The sequence below is a fragment of the Archocentrus centrarchus genome, chromosome 11, assembly GCF_007364275.1.
Source record: "Archocentrus centrarchus isolate MPI-CPG fArcCen1 chromosome 11, fArcCen1, whole genome shotgun sequence".
Classification (NCBI taxonomy): domain Eukaryota; kingdom Metazoa; phylum Chordata; class Actinopteri; order Cichliformes; family Cichlidae; genus Archocentrus; species Archocentrus centrarchus.
The window spans coordinates 132,031-151,089 of record NC_044356.1 but is presented as its reverse complement, the minus strand read 5'-3'; the positions used below and the strand labels follow the sequence as shown (position 1 = coordinate 151,089).

The following is a 19,059-nucleotide window of genomic DNA, read 5'->3' as shown; positions in this document are numbered from 1 at the left end:
GAAGGTTTATAAGATGGCAGTGAGACCTGCTATGATGTGTGATTTGGAGATGGTGGTGCTGACACAAAGACAGGAGCCCAAGCTGAAGATGCTCAGTGCTTCACTGGAAGTGACCAGGATGGACAGGATTAGAAATGAGTCCATCAGAGGGAATAGCTCAGGCTGAGCAGTTTAGAGGCAAAGTTAAAGACACAAGGTTGAGATGGTCTAGATAAAGGATGCTGAAGATGGAGCTGCCAGGCAGGAGGAGAAGAGGAAGACCTCATGAATGTAGTGAAGGCTGGTGTGACAGAGGAGGGTGGTATGGGCAGGGTTAGATGGAGGCATAAAATCTGCTGTGGTGACCCCTAAAGAAAAAGGACTACAGATGCATTAATGTCATTACTTTAATGTTGGTGATGGAGATTATCTTAATTATATGATGCTGGGTGGCTTGATCTAAAATAACACAGCATTGTATAACCAGTTTCTCAGTATATTGTATATGCAATAATAAAATTGTACCAACTAACTTATTTTTTTCAGGTTATTGATAAATTGTTTGGTTTGTAAAATTTACATACAAGATGAGCCTGGGGAGGGAATCCTTAAACAGCCAGACTGTTAAAAAAAGATTAAATGTGCTGGAAATATCATGCATGGCACTTTCATAGGAAAAATTAATTCAGCAAGAAATAAAAAAATTACAGTGGCTTGTATTCATATCCCTTAAACTTTTCCATATTTTGTCACATTACAACCACAAACATAAATATATTTCACTGGAATTTCTCTGAGTGCAACAACTGCATTCAGAAGTTGCCTGATGACTGCTAATGACTAAAAAGAATCCACCTGTGTGTAATCTAATCTCAGTACAAATACAGCTGCTCCGTGATGGCCTCAGAGGTTGGTTAAGAGAATATTGGGGAGTAAACAGCATCGTGAAGTCCAAAGAACACAGCAGACAGGTCAGGAATAAGGTTGTGGAGAAGTTTAAAGCAGGCTTAGGCTATAAAAAGATTTCCCAAGCTTTGAACATCTCAAAGAGTATGGCACAACTGTAAACCTACCAAGACAAGGCCGTCCACCTAAACTTACAGGCCGAACAAGGAGAGCACTGATCAGAGATGCAGCCAAGAGGCCCATGGTGACTCTGGACCAAATGCAGAGATCCACAGCTCAGGTGGGGGAATCTGTCCACAGGACAACTATTAGTCGTGCACTGCACAAATGTGGTCTTTATGGAAGAGTGGCAAGAAGAAAGCCATTGTTAAAAGAAAACCATAAAAAGTCTCATTTGCAGTTTGCCAGAAGCCATGTTGGAGACACAGCAAACATGTGGAACAAGGTGCTTTGGTCAGATGAGACCAAAATTGACCTTTTTGGCCAAAATGCAAAACGCTATGTGTGGCGGAGAATTAACACTGCACATCACTCTGAACACACCATCCCCACTGTCAAATATGGTGGTGGCAGCATCATGCTCTGGGGCTGCTTCTCTTCAGCAGGGACAGGGAAGTTGGTCAATACAGGGCAATCTTGGAAGAAAACCTGTTGGAGTCTGCAAAAGACTTGAGACTGGGGCGGAGGTTCCCCTTCCAGCAGGACAACGACCCTAAACATAAAGCCAGGGCTACAATGGAATGGTTTAAAACAAAACATATTCATGTGTTAGAATGGCCCAGTCAAAGTCCAGACCTAAACCCAATCGAGAATTTGTGGCAAGATCTGAAAACTGCTGCTCACAAACTCTCCATCTAATCTGGCTGAGCTTGAGCTGTTTTGCAAAGAAGAATGGGCAAAAATTTCAGTCACTAGATGTGCAAAGCTGGTGGAGACATACCCTAACAGCCGGTTTCCCAGTCATGGATTAAGCATGGTCCTAGACTAAAAGGAAAAAGTCAATAAAGACCACAACAGGAAAAAGTATTTAGCCCAGGATTAGACATAATCCCTGTACGGGAAACTAGGCCCATAAGACTTGCAGCTGTAATTGCAGCAAAAGGTGGTTCCACAAAGTATTGACTCGGGGGGGTGAATACTTTTGCACACAGCACTTTTCAGTTTTTATTTGTAAAAAAGTTTTGAATCATGTATAATTTTCTTTCCACTTCACAATTGTATACCACTTTGTGTTGGTCTTTCACAATTAATTCCAGTGAAATATATTTGTTTGTGGTTGTAATGTGACAAAATATGGAAAAGTTAAGGGGTATGAATACTCTTGCAAGCCACTGTATATACTACCAATTAATGTATCAATATAATCCTATCTCTAACTTTGAAGTGTCATATTTTAAACTCAATGTTTTGTGTACATAAACCAGGGAATGTCAACTGGTGGCCCGCGGGCCACATCCGCCCCCCCAAATAGTACTGCTCACAGGTACTATATGCCAATCAATCATGTCACATCATAACCTGTCTGACTAGTCTGAATTATCAAAAGCCTTCCCATTGATTGCAAATGCCTCCATGTCCCTAGAACCATTCAGAATGCAAGATCGGACCATGTGACTTCAAGTATTCTCTCATCTAACATTTTATTGTTTTCATGCTCATCGTATCTATAATGAGAACAACTGTACACAATCGTGGTGTTTCCATAACAACCCTCAACATAAAGAACACGTCACATCATTAAAAATATTATAAATTACTAAAAAAAAATTTTTTAAATTACTTAGGATACAAGTAATATTGTATCCTAAGTAATTGTATTTTACTTTACAAGAGCATCTGGCCCTCACAGTGTCTTCTGAGAAAAATTCCAGCCTTTAGAAAAATATAATTGATGACCCCGACATAAACATTCCCAGGGCAAATGGCAAAATAGTACCACCTTCTGGTTTAATGACTCAACTGCATTATTATAATCCTATCTGCATTTATACTTTTCCCATTTCTATGCTCCTTCATATAATGAAGACTGTTCTAATATATTTGTGAAGAAACCATTTAAAGGTGTCATTACTCCAGACTCAATATCAAAGATTTTATTTACATAAATCTCTTTAAAACAAAAAGGCAAAACAAATTGCTTTTACCTTTTAAAAACCTTTCAAAACAAACTAATAAAGTCCTTCATTACTGAAACAAAACAAAACACACACAAAAAGCACAGCTTTCTAATCAAATTAGACCCCAACACTTTCTCATTATCACACAGGAATTGAATGAATTCCTTTCAGCTTTTTCCCCACAACCTGTAATTATAACAGCACTGAGCACAAATTTGTAGTCAAACCCTTGAAAACGTTCAGGCTGTGGAAGTCTAAACTCAATACTCAGAGTTGTGCTTGAAAGCCAGTTTTAACAGGTTCACACTGAAGATCTCTGTCGGTGCTGAGGGAATGAGTTGGTACGACATTTGGGGCAGTAGTTTAAAATTCTGGATCAGCAGGTATAAACATCTCGAAAATAAAGTGTTTTTTCTTTTAACTATAATTTTTCACAATATAATTGCACGTTGCACATAGTTGAGCATGGTTACTGAGAGGTTGCAGAGTTTTTCCAGATTTCTGAAACTATTCTTCCAACCCAGCAGCCTGAGAGTAGAAATACAGTTATAGCATATGAAAAAGTGCCATTGTCAGTTTTTCCGCTCAGCTTGGACACAATGAGACAACACTGTCTGTACCAGTGATTAGAAAGACGATGTACATTTGATAAAACCACCACTGTGGGAACAAAAATGATATCATCTCCTTTAAAAGAACTGTCACTAAATGATACTTTTGCTTTACAAAATGCAAGAGAACAAAACTGGCACCTCTTTATACTGTATTTTTATGACCATTCCTGGACTGACAATTTCTAATACATTTTTGCCGTTTTTAAAAATTTTTGGATTATAGTTCTTCAGATGTGCTTTCCACTGCACCTTCATACCCGTCCTCATATTAACCATTTCTGGGTCTGAAACAAGCTTTTACCCAAACTGAATACTGACTTCTGTAAAGAATGACATAGAAAGTAGCGTTAAGGGGGAAAAGTGTGCACATTTGTTTCATTATGTGTACAACAATGTACACAAATGTAAGCAAGGTCACACAAGAGACCAGTAGTAAGTAATAACAGAGGTATATCAGTGATTACAGTAGGATATCACTTTAAAAAAAAAATAAATAAATAAATCAGACACACCTCTCAGTTTTCTCTGGCTGGTGCAAAGCTGATGGGAAACTAAACTGCTGTCATTCACAAACACTAAGTTTAAGAACCACCTAAAAAAAACATCCAAAAAATGCTGAGTAAGTTTACCACAAACTTGAGCTGTGACCGATCTGCAGGTTTGAGAGATGAATGAAGTATGTAACCAGTGATTTAAATGCAGAGAAATCAACAACAACCATAATTAACATCACAGATGTGAAAGAAAGTAACCTTGATTTCGATCATTTGTTAAAACCAGATGAATTAGTCATGACAGTTTACAAAACACACATTTGTGCTCACAGCTTTTCCAAAAATGCAAATCCTGCAGAATGAATAAAGCTCAAAATGTGTTAAATCAGACCTCAGTTGTGTTACTACCAGCAATTTTCTGTAACGCTATGAGGGAACATAAACCCAATCATTAAGAGACCATCATATCACTATCATAAGTTGGCAGGCACGTGCACACTCATCTTTACACACTTATACATGTCAGGCTGCATATTAAATGCATTTATAATGTTCCGAGACTCCCACCACACACAGAAAAAGCATACTTAGTTTAAATTTGGGCATTCTCCCCCTTCAATGTCATCTCATTGCGCACCTCGGAAACAGGATTTTTAGAATACTGACATTTTCTTTAACCACAAACTAGTGCAAAGAGCAAACAACTGCTTTCAAACTGATACAACTTTCATGGTGAGGATCATTTGAGAATGAAGCTGTGCATCTGGCTACAGCTCAGAAACCAAATGGAAGTTTGTCTCATCTCAGCCTGAAGCCGGCACATCAGATCAGGAATATTCCCATTGTTTCGACCTTCCAATATTTTTATACCCCAGGGTCAAACTGTCAATGCAAAGCTCTACTGTAATGTCCTGAGACATATGAGTGACGGTGCAGGGCACAAGCCGCCTACACTGAAGCTTCAGTGCCAGCCAGATTAGCCTCTCTGTGACTTTTTCCATGATATCCTTCCATTATCTTCCACTATATGAAGTTGGGTTGCAATGGCAGCAGATTAAACAGGGTATTCCAGATGTCCTGCTCCCCAGAAACACTTTTCAAGTCTTCTTCTAGGTCTACTGTTTGGTTTCTTCCCAATTGGGCCCTCAAAGGCTGATGCCTGAACCACCTAACTGGATCCTTTTGAGACGAAGAAGGAGCAGCTCTACTCCGAGCTCCCTATGGATGTCTGGATTCCTCACCCAATGTCTAAAGTGGGATGATGTATGCATTTGTACTAAATCTAAGGTATGTTATTATTTCAAGAGACCCTATGCCACAACCTGATTTGCACCTCCGTAGAAATCGAACTATGCGTTGCATCAACGAAGACTGCACCAACTGTGACTGATCTGTTCAGTACTGTCATTTCCTCCAGTGTATTCTGCTGCCATTTTTCACCAAGACCTGAATGAATCAAACTGGAGAGCAACAGAGGAACAATGCAGACAGGAATAAATGCTGCCAACAGTGTTTCTGCACAGATTTAATGCATAAATATAAATCATGCATAAGACTAAGCCCAGCCGGCCTAATTACAAATTAGAGCCACATGTATTCTTGACTTTCCTTGATTGGTTGCTACCCAGATTTCATGAGCACAGGTTGAGGGTTGAAACGTAGATTAACCAGTAAATCTATGAACTTGCGGTTCAACTCTCTCTTCCCCAAAATTAAATTCAAGTCACTGTTTTGATAAAGTGGAGGAGATCCTGCAAGTAGAACATGGATTTCCATAGAGCAATCAAAAACAGCAAACAATATGAAGGTAGTCCAGGTGTGCACAAGAATAGGACCCCGAAGGGGGAGATCATACAAATTTAAAAATCAGATACATTTATGGTTTTGATAAGTGACAAAATCTAAAGAAAGAAAATAAGAATGTGTTGCTTCTTGGCTTTCCTTCATTTGGAACAAAAAGTTTCTAACAGGCAAGATGCTGCTGCAGATAGTCTGACATTTTTTTATTTTAAACCTACTGATTCGCATCAGGAAATAACCTGTGCAAAGACAGCTGTGCCCACATACCGAGATTTATATCAGGATCTCCAATACTCTGGAGATACTGTTGAATAAAAACAATTTGAGTTTTTTTGGTCTACATCATACAGTTTCAATATGCGCACGCACACACACACACGCACGCACACACACACGCACGCACGCGCACGCACGCACAGCAGCTACTCTTTCCACAAGCCCTTAGAGAATAAAACTCAAACTCAAAACATAAAGAAACTAACAAGAAAGAAAAAAAAAACAAAAAACCAGACATCCCTGACATTTTTCAAAAGAAAATTAAGATGCGTAAGATGTCATTTATCATTTTTAACTTAAATATAATACAGATATATGTATATTTGTCTATAGATCTTTGTCGTCAGTCCTCGGTAGAATCTGTGTCATCATTAATATAGTCTTCTTCTATCGGCGTGCTGCCATTCTGAGTCCCCCACTCGTCTTCATCATACTCTATGCTGTCATTGTCCTCCAGAAGCTCGTGGTCGAGCACTGCTGGTCTTCTTGCAGCCTGTGCGCCGACTGCCACTCCATTGGCTGGCAGCTCAGCAGCCAGCTGTCCCTGCGGGTTTTCCCCCGGTACTGGAGGACCCACAGCAACGGCATCGTTGTTCTGTGGCGCTGCATAGCCCCCATTGTTGTTAGAAAAGGCTGCTCTGTCTCTGCTCTCCTCCTCAACATAAACTCTCTGGTGGCACATGGGACATGTGTCCTGGATGTAGAGCCACTTCCTCAAGCACAGTGCATGGAAGTAATGGTGGCAGGGTGTGAGGCGGGCTGATGTGGCAAACTCCTGATAACAGATGGCACACACGTCCTCAATGTTCCTCAACTGGTCCCCGCGTACCTCTGGCAAGGAGTTGATCTTCTTGACGGCCGTGCGGCGGTTAATGAACGTTTTCCAGCCATTCTTGGCCTGCAGGTAGATGTTGAAGTAGGCATGCAGGCACATCATGCAGGCACGGATCTTGCTTCCAGACTCGAACATCATGGTGTAGGCACCGTTTCCAAACATGATGACGCCGAACAGGAACTCAATGATGTTGCCTGTGGAGCGCACGTAGTAGACATAGTCATCTAGCTTCTCCCAAAGGACATTGGAGAATCCGTCGACCATGAAGAGGCCATAGACTGTCAAAGACACAACCACCTGGAGAGCAGGAAGGAGAGATGTCAGAGGTCAAAACAAACAAGTGAACAATTTCTGCTTCTGACGACGAGCATGCCAGCACAAAGAACCTCTCCTTTAAATGGAGGTTGGCGTTTGTCTCTTCATGTTTCATTGTATAGTCTAAGCTATTTTGAGAAACAACAAAAAGTTCATACATTTCTACCTGACAACTGTTGTACTTTCATGCTTACTACCTGTAGAAAAATTCTGAAAACAGGAAGAATGCTCATGATTATATCTTGTTTTCACAATCAGGAAGAATGTTCAGAATCTAAACAGCCACGCATACATGTTTTTTAGATTATATAACACTAGAAAGTAATTCTTAATATTTCTGACCTTAAGCTGAAAGTAAACTGTCAGTTATGTAAACTGTATTCTCACTCTCCTTCAAAACAGTTACGATTCAACATCCACAAGCTAGCCCTTCCTCAGTAGGCCCCTAGGTTAATTTAAGTGAAGTGAGCATGTGCCTGCTTCTGAGTTCTTGTAGTGATGTCTGTGTCTAAGAAGCAGAAAAATCAAACTAACAACACTTGAAAATGTACAAAAATATTCAAGTTAAACCAATAAGGCTCCAGATCATAACATCCTGCTGTCGCCATTATCGAGACCTAAGAAACACTGAGAAACCGGCTCTAGATTCTGGACTTTTCTGATGTTAAATGTGCTTATTTGGTCTTTTAAAACATCACGGAAAAAAAATACATTGTTGTTCCTTCTCCACCTCTCTGAAACAAAAGTTTTCTCCAAACAGAAGAAATGGTTTTACTGCTCTTGATGACCAAAGTCTTATCATCTCGGTTCTCGCCCATCTGACGAAGAGTGAGTTTGGGTTTTGAGAGAGATGCTGTAAAGGAAAGTGGTGCGCTGGATTTATAACAAAAGACAAAACAAGAGCATGATTGTGAAAAGAAACAGAAAATGAATTGCTTGATCCTGATTATACCTTGTTTTCATAATTGCTGGAAGCCATAAATGTAATTAAACATAAACTTTAATCAACTGCCCAAAATTCTTACTTTGTATTGCTAAATTATATTCTTATATGCACAGCAATTAGAGGATTACTGCACATTTGATTATTTAGGACCAAGACTTGCTGGTTTCATCTCAATTTCAAGACTGAGATTTAATGGGGGTTTTTTTCCATTAGTTTAAGACATGCTGGATCCAAATACCTCCAATATGTGAAACCAGAATGACTGAAGGAATACGCAAAAATCTCAGACTGAAAATTGTGGAAAGGATCTGAGTTTACAGATTCTGATCAAATATCAACTGCCTGTGTTCACCTTGAGGCAGAGCTCTACACAGAAGGCGGTAACAGCGAAGAGCCACGTGTTGAGGGCGTAGTGATGCCAGAGGGCGTAGCTGAGTGCCATTGGGAGTACAAAGAGCGCCAGGGACACCAGCAAGACAGGGAAATGGCGCCGAAAAGAAGAGACGTGGGAGGCGCTGAGAGACATGAGGACGGGGTCGGTCATGCCATGAATGAAGTGCAGGATGGCAGTCAGCAGAAGGCACATGTTCCGGCTTAGGCGGACCTTTGAATCAAAATGGCAAAGGCCCTTAGTTACTGATACATGTAGGAAGTTAGGCCATCATAAACATGGGAACAAACATGAATCCTACAGCAACATACCAGACGTTCCTCCGGATCCAGGCTGCTGAGGCCGGTCTGCAGAGCCAGGATGAAAAACAGAACGGGAGCAACAAAACCCAACCTCTTGTCCTCTTCCTCAGTCGAACCTGAAAATTCAAAATGAGAACACACTCAAGCCAAGAGCATCTAAATAGATATATAGGGAAAAAAATTTAAACCATCCACAAACATACTGAAACAAAAACTCAGTCATACCTATGAAAGCCAGGATGCTGAGGCCCAGGTAGTGTGCAACAGAGGAGATGACGGCACTCATACCCAGCACAGTGAGCGTGGAGTCACAGCCGGAGATGATCAGGTTACTTGTCAGATCCCAGAACACATCCCAGCTCAGCAGGTAACCCTGAAAATGGTGCAGTTAAAAAGGTACACGTGTCACCTTTACTGGTGATCCTTTTTTAGCTTTACTTTAGACCAGTGCTTCTCAATTATTTTCTGTTACGCCCCCCCTAGCAAGAAGAAAACTATTCGCGCCCCCCACTCCCCACTGTGACTATCCATCTCTGCATAACATTTTATCCTTATTAACATTAAAGAAAAAAAGAAAGACATATGGTCAAACTTACAAAGAATAACTTTATTAAATTGTGTTTTAAGTCTGCAACAGAAAAGATTTTAAGTGCATCATTGCCTGAAATTAAAAATAAATAAATCCTTGTTTAAACTGTAAACATGTTTGACCAACTAGACACAGCAAACACACCGGTCTTTCCTCTTCTCCAACTGTAGTGACAGTGAAGCCAAGCGCTAAATACGCTTCGTCGTATTTCCTCGTCTTAGCTTTCGGGTGACTTTCTTTTGTCTCATTATCTTTGTCTCTCTCCGCTTTTCTTTTCATCCCTGTTAAAAACTTTTTCATGTTGGGGGTTGTTATGTTGAATAACGGAGGCTATAGGCAGAACGCAGTCGGAGCTTTCTGTTGACTCAACACTGCTAACCAAGGCAAACCTGTTGTCTTGTAAGTCGTAAATGTTGCACTGTCGCAAACGTGACAGAAGTAACAATGACAGCGCCACTGCCGCCTACTGTAGTGGATGCGCAATTACACTTTATACTAGTACGGCCCCCCAAAAAAAAGCCTGTTCCCCAGGGTCACACGCGCCCCCCCAGGTATCGCACCGCGCCCCCTTTGGGGGGCGCGCCCCACTATTTGAGAACCACTGCTTTAGACCATGCACTCTTAACAGCAACACATAACATGAATCAACAGGTTTGGTAGAAATTTGGTTATGATCTTGTTATGTATTGTACATATTTTTCAAATGGAAAAAAAAAGTGCCATTCAGAATAAATTATAAATTATTACGAAATGTCTCACATTGAAATTTGTTTCTACATGACCAAGTATATCAGCTTTAGTTCACTGGCTACAGTACACAGGAACAGACCGCATGTTTTGTACACTCTCTCTATACATCAGTTACATAAATTGTAAACTTTCAAAAACCTTTTTACCACACAGAAGCTATTTTTCATATTATATAATCAGGATGTTGAAAAGAAGAAGAAAAAAAAAAAAAAAAGATTGCCAGCAAAAGTTGCCCTTTAATTGTTAATCCAATGGTTGCTGTGGGCCGCAACCACGCCAAAAAACACACACACAGCAAGAAATGAGACTCCACCTCTAACTCTCTCACACACGCATGCACATGCACATCTCTCCTGCCCCTTCTCTTCTCAGCCATTCACCTGTCTAGCTCAGCCTCACATACATTCAGGTAACAACAAAACAGTGGGAAATTAAAGAACGGCATCTAACCTTAACCAACAGTAGAAACCCCCCCCCAGCCTCCTTGTAGTGGACACTCAGGGCTGTGTCTGCAGTCCCGCAGCACCCTGTTGCTGACCCGGGATGGGGTGCAAGCATGGAGGGGGCTGAGGGGAGACAGAAGGGGGAAAATGTCGTTGACTCTGGGGGGTGTGGCTGTTTTGTTTCTCCAGGGGGTTGACTGGGACCCAGGGTGCTTAAGTGGGCACACCTCGCCCCTGTATGGCACCAACCTGTCTCGGTGGAGGGCCACTCGTGTCTCCCTAGTCGGCAGTTGGACCCAGTACACCACCTTGCCCAGCTTCTCTAAAACTTTGCAAAGCCCCCACCCAGTGGCAAACCAATTTTGGGCGCCAGCCTTTCTTCCTCCTTGGGCTGTACACCCACACAAGGTCACCAGCCCTGATGTCTCTCCTTTTGACCCTCATGTTGTAATTCCATTTCTGTCTCATTCCTGCCTTCTCCAGCTGGTCATGGGAAAACACATGAACTGACTCCATCTGGTCCTGTAGTCTCCTGTACTTTGATACCTAATCCTTGTAGGCAACAGGACTGAGGCAGAGATGGTTCTGTACAAGATAGTACAAAAGTACAAGATTTTGCACCATCCACTAGGGTTGCTTACTCATACTCCAGGGGACTGTTTGCCTTCTGGCATACAGTCCATCAGATCGACCCCTCTGAGGCCACAGCAAGACCATCCTGGCAATTTCTGCAGTCCCAGCTGGAGGCATTCAAATCTGCAGTTACCCTGTGTGGTATGGTGGCAGCGATTCAGCCAGTTCATCTTGGTCACTCAGTATTCAATAGGCACGAATCATCCCAATTTCTTAAAGGTGCCCAGAGACTTATAGCATGGACCCTTAGTTTCCCCCATGGAACCTCATAGTTCTTGATGCTCTTCAGCATCCCCCCTTTACTCCACTCAGAGATGCTGATTTGACATTGCTTTCCTGCCATAACACCTGTCAGGAGCATTACAATGCTCCACACTCTTGTCAGTTCACAGGGATGGTAAATAGACTAGTTCTTAGCGCTCTGAGCACTCAAAGCGCTTATACAATAGTAATTGCTGCAGGCTGTTGCCAGAATGAGCTCGGGTTATCCTTCAGCCTAACTCAGCATTTCTGCTGAAGGTACTATCAAAGTTCCACTTGTCCCTGTCTGTCGAGCTATAGTCACGTGCCACTACTGGCTTAGGCTAGGAGGGAGCCCAGGTTGAATGGCCTCTACAACCCACTGGTTGTAGAGGCCATTCAGCAGGCATATGCATTCAGACTATCAAACTATCAGGGATTTAACATCAGCACAGCTTTTTAACCTGGGGCTTGGCCATACAACCCAGAATGCCTTAAAGAAGTATCCACATGTCCTCACTAATAGGGGCGGCAAAATCCATCTAGAATAAGATATCACACATCCTGTTGCCCTATGAAGTGTTTTGTTTTTATTTTGTATTGTTGGTTAATGACCACAATTAAATTGTTCAGTTCAGCTGTTTTTTTATTTTTTGTATAAAGATCGTCCAGTGGACGATCGTTATACAAAAAAAAAAATAATAATTATATATATCACATCACACACACCCACTCAGAAGTAGGGATATGCGTGACTAGTGTACTAGACAACTAATCGTCTCTATTCTTACTAGTCAGTACCAGACGTACTATTCAGTTAGCCTAATTGTCAAGGTTTTAATTGATACCCAATGCCGGTAAATGTTTGTCCTAAATGTTATACAGCCACATGCCACCCGATGGAGCTCCAGCCCTCATAGAAAAAAATGCCCTAACTGTGTTAATATTGGCCTGATACTTTTATTAGGTCTAATATTGTTATTTAAATTTTACAACATAACCTGAAGCGCACCCTCTCTTTCCTGCATTTTGGGCTACTTCCCAAGTTTGTTTGTTTTTGCTTCTTTATACAAAAAAACAAAAAAAAACTAGAGGGAGAAATGTGTTTGCATCTTAAAAAAATAAAAACAAAAATGACCACAGCAAAGAGTAGAACCCAGGAGGGGAAAAATCCCAGTATTTTATACCGGCATCGCAAGTAAAACACTGGGACAGGACCAAAAGGTAGTTAACACACGCAAAACACCTGCACAAGCACAAAGGGTGGCAACAACATTGGTCACTTATGTAGGTTACCTCATAGTTCTACAAACACCCAGCTCTAAAGTCTGAACCAGGGGTAAGCTGGAGGAGGAGGCTGGGGGGGAGGGTCGTCTGGGCTCCACTGCTCAGGATGCCACCCCTGCAGTGACGTGCGGTGAGGTTTGTGATGGGTGAGGCATCTGACTCGTCTGGAGTTGGATGTTCACATATATGAACCCAAAATAGAAACTTAGATTTGAATTTTAATTATACTAATGATTATTTATGCTTTAATCAACTCCATACTGTTCAACGATGATGGCAAGATAAACAAATATTTAATGTAAGGTCAAATCTTGTTTTTTTTTTGAGGGGGGGGGGGGGGGGGGGGGGGTCTCTCTTTTTAAATGAATAAAAAAAAAAAACATTTATTATCTTACCTTTATTTGAAGATGGGGGCAGCACTGCCCCCATCGGTGTGGCACGGTACTTTCTGCCTCACCCTGTGTATTTTCACCGTGCATTTATGACCAATCACAAAGAATAAACATGTCACACATATTCATTCATTATATTAGACTGTGGAAGATCAGCATGTGTAATAGAACATCTATATTGGCGATATAAAGAGACGGCAATGGGCATGCACCAACCGCCTGCTTCATTTGTTGTGTGTGACACAGCACTGAACTGACTCACCCCGCATTTCTTCCATGTTTGAACATGCGATGCGTAAATTCTGCAATTTTGACCATTAAAGTGTTGAAAATTAACATAATTAAGAAAAAAGTTTTATAAAACAGTTTTATAGAACTGTCAAGTGGTGACATGTATTTTCTCTTATCATTGTTAGTATTTTACTTGTCATGATGACTGCCTTACCTGACTCCTGACTGCACCCCTGGCAACTGACCCCAGATAAGCAGAAGAAAATGGATGGATTTTTGTATTGTTTTGTTTTGATGCATGTCATGAATTGTAGAGTAACGAGCATCATTCATAATGCACGGCACGATGCGCCATACTTTTAAATCACAATTTATTCATTTTTCAGATGTTATTTTCTCATATTCAATGATGCGTAAACAGCATTTGCAGTAACAATTTTTCATATATTTAATGTCTGATTTTAATGATTTTAAGTTTTTTCTTCATTGTTTGGAGTGTAATGAGCAGTGTTCATAAAGCGTGGTGCCACACAGTTTGGCAGCAGTTTAAAGTGTGATTCATTATAGAAGAAAGCCTTTTTTTTAAAGATCTGAGTGTTTTAGTTTTAGACTAGTTAGTCCAATTTTTTCCTAATTTTTTCCTAATTTATTAGCCGACTTAATAGTCGGCTAATAAATTAGTCACCAGGAACATCGCTACTTAGACACTGAAATCAGCATCTACCTGTGCATCAGAGCTCCCATCTGCAGCTCCTCCTGTGGCATCTCCACTCTCCCTTCGAACAGCCTGCACCACATAAACCAGTATCAGTGCCTGGGCCATTACCCGGGTCAGCCAGAACACCCTCAGCACATCAGGGAACCGGATCCTCTTCCATGTGTCTTCCAGCAGCAGCTGAAGCCCATAGATCCTGTACATGTGCCGTACGAGCAGGTAGACGTACCGACATGAATAGTAGAACCATTTTAGCCTCATGGCGAGGCAAACAGCCGTGTTGACAGCCAGCATCAGACCTGAGAACATGGCCAGCAGCTGCCTGGTGTCTGTAGGAAGTTCAATCATCAGTCCCCACAGAGGGACCATGATGTCCAGAACCACCAGTGCAGCACACAGAGACTGGAGGTTAAGCAAGAACACATAGCCAATCCCAAAGAGGAGCTGGACAGCAGCCATGCCCAACCACAGTATTGGCCCATTTCTAGGCAGCAACCTGAACCCCAAAGCTACTTTGTAATAGGTGCTGTAGAAGTCCACGTGGGAGGTGGCATAGTAATTTATGAGGACTGCTGCCATACCAAGGAGGACAGCAAAGAACAGGGTGTAGAACTTAAACAAGGCTTTCTGGGAAAGGAGTAGCACCACTGCGGAGATGACGACACCTAAGACAGAAACACACCAGAGAGGCAGTCAGAAACTGGAAATGGTAAATATTTCCCACTGCACAAACTACAAAATGAACAGATATCAGGAACTGGCTGTAGTTTAAGTTTGCCTGATCATATTAAGAAAAGATTAGACATTGCACGTTGCCATCAGACACAGAATATATCAGTGAGAATGAATTTAATGATATTTGGGGCAAAATAATTTACATAGGGCTGAATAATCCCAACAAGTAAAAAGCTGAACAAGCAACTGGACAAACTCTTACACCCTGTGTTTGTCATAATTTCAGGCCAGGGTGCTAAAATTGTGTCCTTTTTTTTAAATGCACTCCTTTATCAATTTATTTATGAATTTCTTTCCGGGATTAATGAAGTTATTCTTTTTTATTTTAATTCTGTGTCAAACTGTGCGACACATTAGCACAGCTAACTAAAACCAAGTGTCAAAAAAATTTTATAGTTTTATGTAATAAAATTATAAAACTAGAGTTCAGGAAAATTAAAATTCACTAACAAAATTCTGTACTTAAATTCTGTACAAAACTAAAATAAAATAGTTCTAGTCAACATAACAAGCATGAACATATGCAGCCAGGGCTGCTGCTTATGTTTACTGACTACAGTCATCCTTCACTGTATCGTGGATTTAAAAAAACACCTTCATCGCCATCAGTACTGCACATCTACATAATTCATCATCTTCTGGCGCTATATCATGTGGCAGCCTTTTCAATAGCTCCCCTAATTTCCTTCAGGATCAATAACGTATCTATCTGCCTGCATCATTCAAGTTCTAGAAAGAGAGTGGGAAAGGTTTATAGTAGTGTGGGAAGGGTTTATGAAGTCTTAAAATATATATATAAATAATAAATATAATGCCGCAACTTCGCAGATTTTCACCTATTCTCTGGAACACAACCCCCACGATAGGTGAGGGATCACTTTATTATACTGCGATGAACTTCTTAAAATCTTACAGTGTGAAAAATACCACACAATAGCAAAAAACTAATAAAAATAGAGAAAGGAATTCCTTTCACGGTCCATGTAACACCACGTTTGCCCTTGATTATACTGTGGCATACAGATGAGGACATGAACCAACCTCAGTACTCATCTGTGGCCTTTTTCTTGTACCAAACAGAGAATTATGGTAAAGAAACAAACCCAACAGTGGGCTCAGTCATTTTAAACCACCTGATCTGGCTTCCTGTCCAGCGCTCTTGGCCAACACTTCAGAGCTGCTCAAAGGTCTGCAAACTGGAAAACAGAGTTACATAACTTGTTGTTGCCTTAACAGAGGATTACTCTGTTGACGAAAATGTCATTTTAAAAGAAGAGGCGCCTTTATGAATTATAATATGCAGAGGAAACTAAAGGTGAGCCGGGCTGCAAATATAGACATCAATAAATAAATCTTTCGTTAGTAGCAGCTCTGGGTATTACTGTAATCATCGTTTTTGAAAATGTCAAAATATAAGACTGCTGTCTTAAAACACGAGAAGTGGATACCGAGAGACAAATGCTGTGCATAAAGTGTATTCCATCAAGTGGGACACCTTGTCAACATAGTTTGACGTAAAGGTATTCTGCAGAGCTCAGAACAGAGAGGAGCTCTATAAGTTAGAGGAGACGTGAGTCTTGTCAGGAAGTATGAGCAGAATATCATCAATAACTGCGTCTAAGGTGCCTTTGAGGACATCCGTGGTAATCGGCACGGATACCAGAAATGACAGCTTTCCATTAGTTAGCTGGTTAACTAGTTTGCGTTTTGATGGCGCAGTCGTGAGTGACTACGGGTGGAGGTGACGGAGCTCAACAGGGTGTCTCACACTCTCTCTTACTTACACACACACACACACCTGCCCCAGCTTAATCGGCTTTAGCCGGTCTGACAGGTGACACGGCCCCACGCACCGGCCCAAAGTCACGGCTAACGCAGCTAGCTGGTTGCCCCTGAGCTAAAATGAGGATTTGTCTGTTTTAAAGTGATCTTACCTGCAACTCTGACCAGCACCTTTCCCACCGCCCCGGCCCATCCAGAGCCAGGGTCGTAGTAAGAGTTAAAAATGGCGTCGATAATAAAAATACAGGGAACTCGCAGAGCCACATCTAGCACCACCAAGGCCTGCTGGCCTATTCGGGTTTGGGCAGACGCCATGCGGCTTCGGTTGGGGGCTTACAGTCCCTCAGAGCCCTGGCTATCCATGTAACTATGAAATACGTGCCGAGTCACCCGGCAGCCGCCCCTCGTCTTCGGTTTCGCTTTGCCCAACGTTTATTCGGCAGCTGCAAAGCTGCTGTCCGCCATGTTCGTCCAGCGCAGCCTCCTGTTGCTTCTCCGGGTTAACGTTCCCACCCTCCCAGTAAGCGCCGGTAGACCTCAGGCTCCTATCACAGCCGGCTTCACAAGATGTCACAAATCCAAGCAGGGATCTCTGAATCGCCCGTTAGTCACTGCTGAGTGCCCTGCTGAACTTCTTTAAGGACCGCAGAACTTGCTGGGTTGTTCCGACGTAACGTGTCACGGCGTGGGTGGGCGTGACTGCTAACGTAACATTTCCTAAGCACAACGTCTTTTTTTTCCTCTCTCTTACACACGTTTTGATGTTGCTTTCAGGTGATCTTATGCTGGTTTAGTTGCCTACAAATACAAGATAACATCAGCGCCTATGTTTTGTATTGAATAACAAAATGTAAAATAAACGCTTGAACAGTCTTTAAACATCGCAGCTTTTCTGTGGTTAAATACAGTGGCTTGCAAAAGTATTCATACCCCTTAACTTTTCCATATTTTGTCACATTACAACCACAAACAAATATATTTCACTGGAATTAATTGTGAAAGACCAACACAAAGTGGTATACAATTGTGAAGTGGAAAGAAAATTATACATGATTCAAAACATTTTTTACAAATAAAAACTGAAAAGTGCAGTGTGCAAAAGTATTCACCCCCCCCCCCCCCCCCCCCCCCCCCCCCCCGAGTCAATACTTTGTGGAACCACCTTTTGCTGCAATTACAGCTGCAAGTCTTATGGGCCTAGTTTCCCGTACAGGGATTATGTCTAATCCTGGGCTAAATACTTTTTCCTGTTGTGCTCTTTATTGACTTTTTCCTTTTAGTCTAGGACCATGCTTAATCCATGACTGGGAAACAGGCTGTTAGGGTATGTCTCCACCAGCTTTGCACATCTAGTGACTGTAATTTTTGCCCATTCTTTGCAAAACAGCTCAAGCTCAGTCAGATTAGATGGAGAGTTTGTGAGCAGCAGTTTTCAGATCTTGACACAAATTCTCGATTGGGTTCAGGTCTGGACTTTGACTGGGCCATTCTAACACATGAATATGTTTTGTTTTAAACCATTCCATTGTAGCCCTGGCTTTATGTTTAGGGTCGTTGTCCTGCTGGAAGGGGAACCTCCGCCCCAGTCTCAAGTCTTTTGCAGACTCCAACAGGTTTTCCTCCAGGATTGTCCTGTATTTGGCTCCATCCATCTTCCCGTCAACTCTGACCAACTTCCCTGTCCCTGCTAAAGAGAAGCAGCCCCAGGGCATGATGCTGACACCACCATATTTGACAGTGGGGATGGTGTGTTCAGAGTGATGTGCAGTGTTAATTCTCCACAACACATAGCGTTTTGCATTTTGGCCAAAAAGTTCAATTTTGGCCTCATCTGACCAAAGCACCTTGTTCCACATGTTTGCTGTGTCTCCAACATGGCTTCTGGCAAACTGTAAATGAGACTTTTTATGGTTTTCTTTTAGCAATGGCTTTCTTCTTGCCACTCTTCCATAAAGACCACATTTGTGCAGTGCACGACTAATAGTTGTCCTGTGGACAGATTCCCCCACCTGAGCTGTGGATCTCTGCATTTGGTCCAGAGTCACCATGGGCCTCTTGGCTGCATCTCTGATCAGTGTTCTCCATGTTCGGCCTGTAAGTTTAGGTGGACGGCCTTGTCTTGGTAGGTTTACAGTTGTGCCGTACTCTTTCCACTTCCAGATAATGGATTGAACAGTGCACCGTGAGATGTTCAAAGCTTGGGAAATCTTTTTATAGCCTAAGCCTGCTTTAAACTTCTCCACAACCTTCTTCCTGACCTGTCTGGTGTGTTCTTTGGACTTCATGA

The 19,059-nt window shown here is 41.9% G+C and overlaps 1 protein-coding gene across 1 annotated transcript; it reads right to left on the bottom strand.

Annotated features, from left to right (window-relative positions):
• Nucleotides 1–6,098: 6,098 nt before the first annotated feature.
• rnf139 (ring finger protein 139) lies at nucleotides 6,099–17,462 on the bottom strand. Its single transcript, XM_030740698.1, has 6 exons — nucleotides 16,925–17,462; nucleotides 14,265–14,920; nucleotides 9,201–9,348; nucleotides 8,985–9,091; nucleotides 8,635–8,886; nucleotides 6,099–7,318 (listed from the first exon to the last, which is right to left on the bottom strand). Exons 1-6 carry the CDS (start codon nucleotides 17,085–17,087, stop codon nucleotides 6,530–6,532), a joined length of 2,115 nt encoding a protein of 704 aa, XP_030596558.1. The 5' UTR covers nucleotides 17,088–17,462; the 3' UTR covers nucleotides 6,099–6,529.
• Nucleotides 17,463–19,059: the final 1,597 nt, after the last annotated feature.

Excerpts from the sequence above, each read along its gene's own strand:
- rnf139 (XM_030740698.1), bottom strand. The coding sequence starts at position 17,087 with ATGGCGTCTGCCCAAACCCGAATAGGCCAGCAGGCCTTGGTGGTGCTA. Across the intron at positions 14,921-16,924 it reads GGTGCTGGTCAGAGTTGCAG|GTGTCGTCATCTCCGCAGTG; the intron begins GTAAGATCACTT and ends TTTCTGTCTTAG. Across the intron at positions 9,349-14,264 it reads ATGGGAGCTCTGATGCACAG|GGTTACCTGCTGAGCTGGGA; the intron begins GTAGATGCTGAT and ends CACCATTTTCAG.